The sequence below is a fragment of the Phyllobates terribilis genome, unplaced genomic scaffold (assembly GCF_046119375.1).
Source record: "Phyllobates terribilis strain yellow unplaced genomic scaffold, ASM4611937v1 Scaffold_4__5_contigs__length_816908805, whole genome shotgun sequence".
NCBI lineage: Eukaryota > Metazoa > Chordata > Amphibia > Anura > Dendrobatidae > Phyllobates > Phyllobates terribilis.
The window spans coordinates 464,665,526-464,677,794 of NW_027362764.1; the positions used below are offsets into that span (position 1 = coordinate 464,665,526).

Below are 12,269 nucleotides of genomic sequence, written 5' to 3' on the forward strand. Positions count from 1 at the left end.
GTATCTTGTTCCTGGTTCAGTTCCTGTCTGAACAGTGTCCTAGCCCGTTACTTTTTTGTCTCTATGTTCGTATCTTCCCTTTTCCTGCAGTGTCTGAACCTGCACCTAGCTCCAACTCGTTGTCTCTGTACTTCTGTTTGTGAGTTTAGTGTCCACTCGCTACTTCATTGTAAGTACCTTGTGTGTATTTGCTCTGCTCGTCTACCGCACTTGCGGGTTTTGCTCTGCTCTGCTTGTCTACCGCACCTGCGGGTTTTGCTCTGCTCTGCTTGTCTACCGCACCTGTGGGTTTTGCTATGCTCTGCTTGTCTACCACACCTGCGGGTTTTGCTCTGCTCTGCTTGTCTACCGCACCTGCGGGTTTTGCTCTGCTTGTTTACCGCACCTGCGGGTTTTGCTCTGCTCTGCTTTTCTACCGCACCTGCGGGTTTTGCTCTGCTCTGCTTGTCTACCGCACCTGTGGGTTTTGCCCTGCTCTGCTTGTCTACCGCACATGCGGGTTTTACTCTGCTCTGCTTGTCTACCGCACCTGCGGCTCTGTTCCTGTATCCCAGTCTGTACTGGTCCTTATCCTGCCTGCGTTCCTACCTGCCAGTACCCACCTGTCTGCATACCAACCGTGCCTGCCAGTACCCACCTGTCTGCATACCAGCCGTGCCTGCCAGTACCCACCTGTCTGCGTACCAGCCGTGCCTGCCAGTACCCAGCCGTGCCTGTATGCCAGCCTAACCTGCCTGTTCCTGCATTCCCCGGTGTGGGTCAACAGCTGTGACCAGGGTCTGACCTGGAGTAGCACCTGGTCCCTCTGCTCGGTTCCTCCCTGGTTCACGGAGTTGACTGAGCCGCCGTGCGACCTTGGTCGGACCGAGTTGATACTTAGTCACGCCCCTCCAGGCACTCCTCGGTTCATGGTCCAGTGGGATCACTAACCACGCTCACGCCAGTCAGTCCGGGCGTGTGCGTAACATTAAACAATTGTTTGGAAGACGGGTAGTGCTGCACTGCCGGTAGATAAATAAATCCAGTAATCTTGATGTTTTAAAGATAAGCAGTTTATTCTAAACACATTTCAAAGTCAGATCTGACTTCCTTAGGAGGACCACTGGAAAGTATAGACTGCTGTAGTTCTCCTGAAGGAGTCCTTTTCGGTGGTCCTCCTGAAAAAGTAGTCAGACTTGACTTTGAAACGTCAAGAGTCTTGGATTTCTTTATCTATTGGCAGTACAGCACTACCTGCCTTCCAAACAATTGTTTGATTTTGAAAAAGTACTCAGTTTAAAGGATATCTGTCTGTAGGATCAACCCTCCTAAGCCATCTATATGGGTATGTAGGTCATAGGAAGCTGAATAAAGTGATACCCTGATATCTGCGATGTGATGTTTTATTGCACAGAAATTCATGCTTTTGTTATATGTAAATGAGCTGTTAGGATCTATGTGCCAGGCAATGATCTGCATGAGAATCTGCCTCCAAACCTCATTATAAATAAATAAAAGAGGGTTACCAGTGTGAGACATGTAATTGACACAGAACAGTAGAACTGAACTTTGGCTTACAAACATGTTAGTAGCTGCAGCTCTACAGCTCTGCTGTATTGTAACAATATTATAAACACTGACTGTGAGATGGAAGCTGAAGCTGAGAGGAACCTGCAGATGTGTCAGGTATAATCACTCACAGCTCTGCAGTGAGATTAGGTGAGCGGAGAGCGGCCATTACATATCACACTAGTAATGCCTCATTTTATATGTAATAATCTCTGGAGGCAGATTCTTATGAAGATCTATGGGCCGGACACTGATCTGAACAGCTCATTTACATATAAGAAAAATGTGTATTTCTCTGGAATAAAACATCGGACCGCAGATATCAAGATATAATTTTATTCAGCTTCCTATGACTTTCATGTCCATACAGACGGCTTAGGAGGGTTGAACATACTGGCATATTCCCTTTAAATTAAAAACAATCCAATGAAAGTTCCTCTTTAAGGCTTTATTTCCATAACAACCAACACTATATCTGTTTGCAGCAATTAGTAGAGTCACAAAGTACATATTTTTAATAATATTATTGTTGTAGTCGTCTAGACTCTAGAGCGCTTGGTTATAAGAATGGTGTTACTACATTAGAAAAATAGATAAAAACTTTATTTTAATATCAGTTTAGACAACAATACAAAGAAACATAGAAAACTATACAACAAAAGTATATATAAAGGAGATGTACTTACATATGAGCATTGTTCAGACTACAGGAGATGTACTTACATATGAGCATTGTTCAGACTATCAAAGAATAGCCTCAAAAGCTCACTGATGTTATCCACAAACCATGCTTTTGGAATATATTTTTTCGATACATTGTATAAACAGGATATATTTACATTTGAATCCTATTCCTTACTTATTGGGTACCACTCGCTTATAATACACAGATGTTTCTGCTGGTCCAATATTCTGGATTTAGTTTTAATGATGCCAATGACTTTGGAGAAAATTATTAGGGAGTAACTATTAATGCTGTTACAGAATCGACTGATAGAAAAATCTGAACATAGAGCTGCGTTGAGGGGATTTTGGTTTCTTTGAAGTTCTCTTCCTTTCTGACCTCATTGTTGACCTCCGTGAACAGAAATCTTTAAGTGGAATATAAAATTTGCCCTTAGTTGGCATCACTCTCACAGCTACATGGAGGGCTTCCATTATTAATGATATGTTAGGGAGTCCCAATACATCTTTTATTATCCTGTACTGTTGGAGATGCATTTGTAGCTTCCGAAATGTATTCTCTAACATCAGAATGCCTTAAGTCCTATGATAAGCCACCTTTTGTACACCAAGGGTGAGATCAGATCCTATACTGAGAGATTAGTACAGTACCGGTAGTTACTCTGAACAAGACTCAGTTTTCATGATGAAGATTATTACAATTCCATATTTACAATTTATTATATTGCAGATAATATTCTAAATAATTCTTATTTTCCTTGTGACATTTGGTAAACCCTTTTGGTAAACACTTTCTCAATCTGAGTGTTTGGCCTCGTTAAAATAAAAACAGATATACTCACTTCCCGTGCCGGTGACATTCCAGCAATGTCGGCACGCGCTCTCACAGGACACACGTGAGCCCTGTGCCCAATCAGCACTGGCGTCACTCTCCTCACCTTCAGACATATAAGTAATGGAGGAGCTGATAGCTGCGGCTAGCCACTCACTTCTTGTCAATTCTGTGTTTGAAGGCGGGGACAGTGACGCCAGCACTGATTGGGCGCAGGGCTCACATGACATGACAACCACACGTAAGTACCGGAACGCAAATGCCGACAATACTGGAATGACGCCTGCATGGGAGGTGAGTATAAGCTTTTTCATTTTAACAGGGCCAAACATGGGAAAATGAGAAGGGGTTGTTATAGTAGTGGACAACATCTTTAAATAGATCTCTTAGACCTGATGAGATTGGGGTACTGACTTAAAAAATCCATATCAGACAGGTGGTATAATACTGCTGTTAGGATGAGCATTTATAAGGCCAACTCAAGCTGGACTTATTAACCGCTTCCCGACCGCCCACTGTACATAAATGTCCGCGCTGCCTGGGCTCTGTGCAGCGCGGACGTTTAAAAACGGTGGGTGGTCTCGCAGCGCTCAGGACCCCCAGGGTCCTGCAAGCGCTGCGATTCCGGTGCAGAGCGTTAGCTCTGACAGGGAACATCATCGGGACCTGATTGGATCAGGTCCCAGTGATGTTAACCCTTTGCTGTCTTCTATGTGCTGCGATCTATAGTGATTGCGGCATATAGGAGACAGCAGGAGGAGAGGGGGTCGTGTTACTTACCTCTCCGAAGACCTCCGATTCCTTCCAGGACCTGGGGTTGCTATGGCAGCTGGAGGTCACATGACCGCCTCCAGCTCTGCCATATATGGTGTCCTGTCTGGCTCAGCCTGCAAGCTGAGCCAGACAGGAGACACTGACTGAAACAGGGAAGATCTCATGTAATGTAATGTAATATATGTCTATTACATTACATGAGATCAGTGATCAGAAAAATAAAAATTAATGTCCCATACAGGGACTAAGTAAAAATGTAAAAAAAAGTAAAAAAAAAAAGTTTTTAAACTGTTAAAAAAAATCACAAAATAAATAAAAATAAATAAATAAAATATTAAACCAATAAATCCGTATATTTTTACAAAACCAAAAAAAGAACACATATTTGGTATCGCCGCGTCCAAAACAACCCGAGCTATAAAACTGTCACACTAATTAACTCCTTCTGTGCACACCGTAATAAAAATAAATAAAAATATGGAGCAAAAAAATATGCTTTTTCATCATATCGCCAAACAAAAAGTGGAAAAAAATGCGATCAAAAAGCAAAATAGAAATAAAAATGGTACCGCTGAAAACATCATCTTGTTCCGCAAAAAACAAGCCACCATAGAGCTCCATCAGTCGAAAACTAAAAAAGTTATAGTGCTCAGAATAAAGCAATGCAAAAAAAATATTTTTTTCTATAAATTTGTTTTATTGTGTAAAAGCGCCAAAACATAAAAAAAAATACAGTAAGTGTAGTATCGCTGTAAACGTACTGACCCGAAGAATAACGCTGCCTGATCACTTTTACCACACGCAGAACGGCATAAAAAAAAACCTCAAAGAACAATTCCTGAATTGTTTTTTGTTAATTTTACCTCCCAAAAAACGGAATAGAAAGCGATCAAAAAATGTCACGTACCCAAAAATGGTACCAATAAAAATGTCAACTCGTCCCGCAAAAAACAAGCCATCACATGACTGTCGGCCGAAATATGGAAAAATTATAGCTCTCAAAATATGGTGATGCAAAAACTAGATTTTGCAAAAAAAAGCGTCTTTTAGTGTGTGACAGCTGTCAGTCATAAAAACCCGATATAAATCTGGTATCTCTGTAATCGCACCGACCCGAAGAATAAAGTAATCTCATCACTTATACCGCACGAGGAGCGGCGTAAAAAATAAATAAAACCAATTCTTCACCTGCTACTGATTTGTTTATTATGTCTCCGAAAGATCGCAGTAAGGCTCTGCTCACATTTATCCTGCGCTCTGCACTGAGCACTTACACCACAGTTTCCGTGTAAATCTCTGAAATACGTGATTCAGCCAGAACCCATGACGGAAGATTCCCTGTAATGAGGCAGATATAGACCACTGTGGACGCCGTCTAGCCTGGGATCCCACGGTGTCATTTGTTTTAGGCGTGCATAAAAGTGCGGTTGGCCAGTTTTGTGCACTTCTGAAAAAAAGGACACCGCTAAACAGAGGCCAGACGGAGTCCAGAGTAACTCTGTTGCCTCATTACAGTGAATGGATCCCGCAGAGGTTTCATCTGAATTATATCACTTGGAAATTTAGATGGAAACCCCGATGTAAGTGCTCAGCCTAGAGCGCCGGATAAATGTTACATAAAATGTTCCCAATAAAAGCTTCAACTCAGTCCTCAAAAAATGCTAGTCCCCACTCAGGTCTGTCATCTGTTAAAAATATAAGGGACTTCCAAGTTACTGGTAGCAGAAAGGCTCTGGAAAAGAGAAATGGCCCTTGCCCCCCAAAAGAAATTCAGAAAATTTTGTGCTCCCAAATCCAAATGCCTATTCTACAATAATTTGTTCTCCAATTGTCAAATAGCACTCCGTCGCCCCCAGATCTCGCCGTATGGCTGACCGGTACGATACAGCCACATATGGGGTATTGCCACTTTTAGAAGAAATTGTTTGACACATTTCGGCACCATTTTTACCCATTGCCCTGTGTGAAAATGTAAAATCTGAGGGTAAAACATTTTTTTGTGGTAAAAATATAATTATGCATTTTTCACTGTCCAATGGTATAAATTTAAAAATTAAAAAATACTCACTACTTCCCTAGATGAATTCCTTGAGAGGTGTAGTTTACAAAATGGGGTCACTTGTGGGGGGTTTCTGCTGTTTCGGCATGTCAGCGACTCTTCAAATGTGACATGGTGTTTGCCACCTATCCCAGCCAACATAGCGCTCCTTTCTCTTCCGAACCCTGCCGTACACCAAAGCAGTGGTTTTCCCCCACATATGGGGTATCGGCGTACTTAGGAGAAATTGCACAACAAATTTCATGGTGCAATTTATCCTATTACCCTTATGATAATGCAAAATTAAGGGATGAAAAACGGTTTTGTGGGAAAAATTTGAAAATTTTATTTTTACAGCTCAATATTATAATCTTCTGTGAAGCACCTTGGGGTTCAAGGTGCTCACCACACATCTAGATAAGTTCCCTAAGGGGTCTAGTTTCTAAAATGGTGTCACTTGTGGGGGGTTTCCACTGTTTAGGCACATCAGGGGCTCCCCAAATGCAACATGGCATCCGCTAATTATTCAAACAAATTTTACATTCAAAAAGTCAAATGGCGCTCCTTCCCTTTCAAACCCTGCCGTGCGCCCAAACAGTGGTTTGCCTCCACATATGGGGTATCAGCGTGTTCAGGAGAAATTGCACAACAAATTTCATGGTGCAATTTTTCCTATTACCCTTATGATAATGCAAAATTAAGGGATGAAAAACATTTTTGTGGGAAAAATGTGAAAATTTTATTTTTACAGCTCAATATTATAAACTTCTGTGAAGCACCTTGGGGTTCAAGGTGCTCACCACACATCTAGATAAGTTCCCTAAGGAGTCTAGTTTCCAAAATGGTGTCACTTGTGGGGGGTTTCCACTGTTTAGGCACTTTAGGAGCTCTCCAAACGCAACATGGCGTCCGCTAATTATTCAGACAAATTTTACATTCAAAAAGTCAAATGGCGCTCCTTCCCTTTCAAACCCTGCCGTGCGCCCAAACAGTGGTTTGCCTCCACATATGGGGTATCAGCGTGTTCAGGAGAAATTGCACAAAAAAATTTGGGGTCCATTTTTTCCTGTTACCCCTGTGAAAATAGAAAAAATTGGGTCTAAAGTAACATTTTTGTGAAAAAAGTTAAATGTTAATTTTTTTCTTCCACATTCCAAAAATTCCTGTGAAGCACCTGAAGGGTTAATAAAGTTCTTGAATGTGGTTTTGAGCACCTTGAGGGGTGCAGTTTTTAGAATGGTGTCACTTTTTGGTATTTTCTGTCATAAAGACCCCTCAAAGTGACTTCAAATATGATGTGGTCCCTAAAAAAATTTTTTGTAAATTTTGTTGGAAAAATGAGAAATCGCTGGTCAAATTTTAACCCTTATAGCTCCCTAACAAAAAAAAATTTTGGTTCCAAAATTGTGCTGATGTAAAGTAGACATGTGGGAAATGTTATTTATTAACTATTTTGTGTGACACATCTCTCTGATTTAAGGGCATGAAAATTCAAAGTTAGAAAATTGCAAAATTTTCAAAATTTTCACCAAATTTCCGATTTTTTCACAAATAAACGCAAGTTATATCGAAGAAATTTTACCAGTATCATGAAGTACAATATGTCACGAAAAAACAGTCTCAGAATCAGGGGAATACGTTGAAGCGTTCCAGAGTAATTGCTTCATAAAGTGACAGTGGTCAGAATTGAAAAAATTGGCCCGGTCACGAAGGCAAAAACAGGCTCTGGCGCGAAGTGGTTAAAGGCTCATCTTAATAACAAGGGAAGAAACTGTAAAAATGACTAGTCATTTTGCTCTGGATATTTACAGCAAGTACACCTGCCTCATCAGCTCTAAGAGATCCATTTGATAACATATATAGTATGTATTGTTAAATCTGATGACAGGTTCACTTTAAGCTACAAACTGTAAAATTCTTACTCCTGGACTTGCGTCACAGCTGTAGCAAGTCTAGAGGGTGATTCACCCCATCACATACGGACATGAGAATAATTGACAGTATGTAGGGAAGAGAGACCACCGTCCTGACTTGTTAGCTGTGAAAGAAATCCAGGAGGCAGGATTTTAAAGCACATTTAACAGTTTTTACTATACTTTTATATTCACTTTTACACCTAAAGCAATCCTCAGGGCTTCTGCAAATGAATGAACAATGAAGTGTCAAACCAGATCGGTTGCCTTCTTGATAGAAGAATGTAATTTACCTGCTTCTTCTGATTATTTATACTCTTTCAGTGCTTTATTAATGGTTTATTATATTGTTTATTGTTAAAAGACAAACCAATAAAATAAAATAGTTCTGAACAAAAAAGTAGGCAAACCTCTTAGTATGACTGATGTCAACATTAGAGTTCAGCAAAAAGATTCCTAGGATCCTGATTCAGCCGCCTCATCGGTAGTTCATGGGCTCAAGACTAGCACAATGCAAACCGCTAGTGATTATTAGGCCACAGTACATCGTTATGTTATGGCGTGACGCACACATAGTATTGTGGAAGGCGACTAATCAGAAGAAACCCCATGGATGCCACAGGTGGTAGGGGGTTTGCAGTGCTCTGGTCCAGTGGCCATGGATTATTGGCATGGCCACTGGGTCAGCGACCTTAAATCTTTTTGCTCCATGCTAATCAATATATTTTACTTTAAAAGGACAATGAAAAACAACTTGCCTATATTTACACTATTGTACTAGGAAGAAAGTTAAGGTGCTCGTCTCTGTATTTGGGCAGTCTTTGTTGGTTGTCATTGATGGATGTAGGTGTATATTCATGAGACAGGTGGTTCTTCCTGAAGTCTCGTACAGTTCTGATATACATTGCACACAAGATGGCGCTTGGAAGGTACACACATGCAGCGATAAGGCCAAAAATAGCGACAGCAGCATCCCCTCCTTGTACTTCACAGTTCATCCAGGTATAACCTCGGCCTGCATATAAGCGCTCCCTAGTTTTACAAATGTCAGTAGAATTGACTTTCTTGATGAAGTAAAGGTATAAAGCAATTGCTACAATGTAACCCACACAGCCCAAAACATCAAATATAAACTCTGCAACAAGTAACTTTACAGATACCCTGTGTATGGGTTTACTCCCAAGAATCAAAAATACTATTGTTAAGGCGCAAAACGACAAGCTGACGGCCACTCCTCCGTACACTCCTGGGGCTCTCAGCTGGCTGTATTGCAGGTCCACATCTCTTACTTGCTGCAGTTCTGAGCCTTCAAATGGACTGTATGCTGAATTAATGCTGAAGGAGCCAAAACCGGCAGCAGAAGTGTAACCACTCAGAACCGCATATGAAGCAACCACGCAGATCAGTACCAAGATACCCGCTGATATTTCCACAAACTGCAGGACTCCTTCCAAAAGAAAACACAGAAACAAATTAATGCTGAAAGTAGAACAAAAATGATCATTAATAGCTTTATAGGTATTCAGTGATTGAAAAATCATAAGCAATTCCACCATCATAATATTTCATAAATGTTGTTACATGCAAATGGCAAATTCAGTAGCAATATGGGGTTCGTCAAGCAGGTAATTAGATTCAAATAATTAGCTTTTTTGGGGAAAGTAACAGAACGTCATGGAGGTATGTTACATTTTATACCTAAAAATATTTTAATATTCTACTTGATACTTTATCATCTAGCAATATTGTCAAGTGCAAATAGAATCAATTATGTATGCAACATACCAGAGCCAGTGGAGCAGAAGAATTTTGATATGTGACAGACCTTCAACTATTGGCTATCCAGTAAAATATACAAAAGTATCCAGATCAACAATAAAATGTGTCCTACATCAACATGACCTGCAAAGCGCTCAGCAAGAAAGAAGGCGCTGGTCCAAAACCGCTTCTATTCTGATGAAGCACAGATTGAACTGTTTGGCCATAGTTTAGTATGGAGGAGGTGGAGGCTTGCAAGCTAAAGAAGACCATCACAGTTATTAACTCCTTATCGACATCCTCCATACATGTATGGCGCAAGTAGGTAGCAGGGGTGAGCTTGCCCCATACACGACAGGTAATGGCTGTATGTGGCCATCATAAAGCCCAGACCTCAATCACATTGAAAATTTATGGGCAAAAATTAGAAAGTGTACTCGAGCAATGGGCCTCCATTCAGGATACAAGATACACCAATTCGATTAGGGGAAATGGGTCAAAATTGTAGCAACTTATTGTGAGAAGATTTTGGGAAAATCCTCAACATTTTTGACCCTTTTTAGACAATTTAAAGGCGATACTAACAAACAGTAACGACGTGTATGTAAACTTCATAGCCACTGGTAATGTGATGGATAATAAACGCTGAAATAAATAATTGCCTCTTTTATTACCCTGACATTTCACATAATTGAAATACTGTATAGTAGTGATCCAAACTGACCAAAGAGAGTGAACGTGGACTATGATTAAATGTCAAGTGGATGTAAATATATGACATGTCACAAATTCACTATGGTTTCTACCTATGGTGTTAGTGTCTACAGAGTGACCTAGTGACGCCTAGATTTTATTTATGATGGTTATCTATAATTCCGATATCTTTATCCCCTAATGCTCATTAGACTAATGTTGACCAAACCCACAGATATCGACAAATTTGGCCAATATTCTAATGAGTATGGGAGCTTTGGACAATTTATTGTCAGGGAAATATCAATCTGGCATGTCCAATTTTGTACTGCTGATCGTATTGTCCCCTGGAGATAATCTGCCACCAGGTATGTCTGGCGACAACGCTGTCATAGAGAACAAGGAGCACTTGGTAGAACGAGCGCTCCTGTGTATGGGAGAGCCAGTCTCATCGCAGGCTTCGGGTTCACACTTTATGCACTCTCGGTAAATCTTATTTCGAAATTATAATTTGACGGAGCAGTAACGGGATGAAAAATGGTCATTCAAAATTCATTGGTATTTCAGCTGAGCCATACTTCCTTTTCTGTAAAATGCTTACACCACAATATTGGTATGTTTCCCTAGTAATAAGGATTGCTGAGAGGTTATTTTGTACTAAATGCTATTAAAATAGAGGTGTCATACAGTCTTGTTTGACCATTATAATAGCTAGTTATTTACTGTGTGCACAATTATTAGGTAATTTGTTTTTTTGATTATTAATTTAAATTATTGAACAACTACAGTGCTGTCATCAATCCAAAAGGTTAATTTACCTAAAACCTGAATATTTAGCAAAGTAAAAGTGAGGTTTTGTCTTTCTAAGGAGAATATCTATGTGTGCAGAATTATTAGACAACTATTAGTGAGATGAATATATTTACTAAATGAAAAATGTACGTTTTCCCATTTCAACTATTTATTTTTGTCATAGATGTAATTGTAAAATCTATAAGCCATTTTATAGTTGATAGTGAATATTGAAGCAAGGTTATGACCTCCAGATGACATCAGTGCAAGGGGAACCCCCTGATGTGAACAGGTAATTAAAAAGGTTTATTTGATGGATCGCAGACCAGGCAGGGCTGACAGGAATTTTGGGATGACAGATTTATGGCTGGTAGAGATAACCTATCACCTCTAGCCTTATATTGAACACAAAGGAAAGCAGATTACTTTGAGCTCCTTTATTGCAGTTATGAATATTGGGATTTTTTTATGAACAGGTCCTACAGTTATGAAAGACATATTTTCTGAGTCATTACGAAGTGGCGAACATAACGTATTGTCTTACATCACTGGACAGTTACGGCAACACCTCTAAATTAATATCGGAGAGATGGATGAGGCTATCCATGCCATGTCTCTTATCTATAGAAAGGTATAATAGTGATAGTAAACATGACAGTAATATCTCCTGATTGGGACTTCCAGTGGTGAAGATATTGTGGAAGTTGGGGATCCCATAATGTTCTAAAAGAACTAGCCCCATCCCTGACTAGCCCTGTTATGAGTAACCGAAGGTGAGGTATGTGGGTGTGACTTTGGTTAATAAAAGCAAATGCTGAACTATGATCAGTGTCAGTCCTGTGTGACACAGTGTGCTGTGTTTCTGTACCTTTACCCCCCAGAAACGAAGAGCTTCCCTTCATAAGAGACAGAGCCAACTCTGCAACATCAGGTTTAGTACATTTCTAATGTAATAGCTTTGTTCCTCTTGCTCTATAAACCGCTCCCTGAAGCAATACCCTATCTGTAATGGGTGTCCAATCGGCCTGTATAAACAATTGGTGGTGGCAGGTAGTTTGGCAGTGAATCTGATATGTATATACTATATGCTCACTTTGAGTTCCCCAATAACTGGCCTAGTAGTGAACACAGCCATGGTCTCATCCATAACTCGTCACTCAATTGCGTAACTGTCCTGACGATTGGAGGTGGCTGACTGTGTTCCCCTAACAATTTGGTGGCAGCAGTGGGATATGCA

The 12,269-nt window shown here is 40.3% G+C and overlaps 1 protein-coding gene across 1 annotated transcript in view; it reads right to left on the reverse strand.

Annotated features, from left to right (window-relative positions):
• Positions 1-2,138: 2,138 nt before the first annotated feature.
• The window catches only part of LOC141265501 (MARVEL domain-containing protein 3-like), an 81,339-nt gene continuing 71,208 nt past the window's right edge, over positions 2,139-12,269 (reverse strand). Inside the window, exon 4 of the mRNA XM_073678665.1 lies at positions 2,139-9,236. Within this exon, the coding sequence (XP_073534766.1) occupies positions 8,554-9,236 (683 nt within the window). The 3' untranslated portion in view covers positions 2,139-8,553. The remainder of the gene's footprint in view (positions 9,237-12,269) is intronic.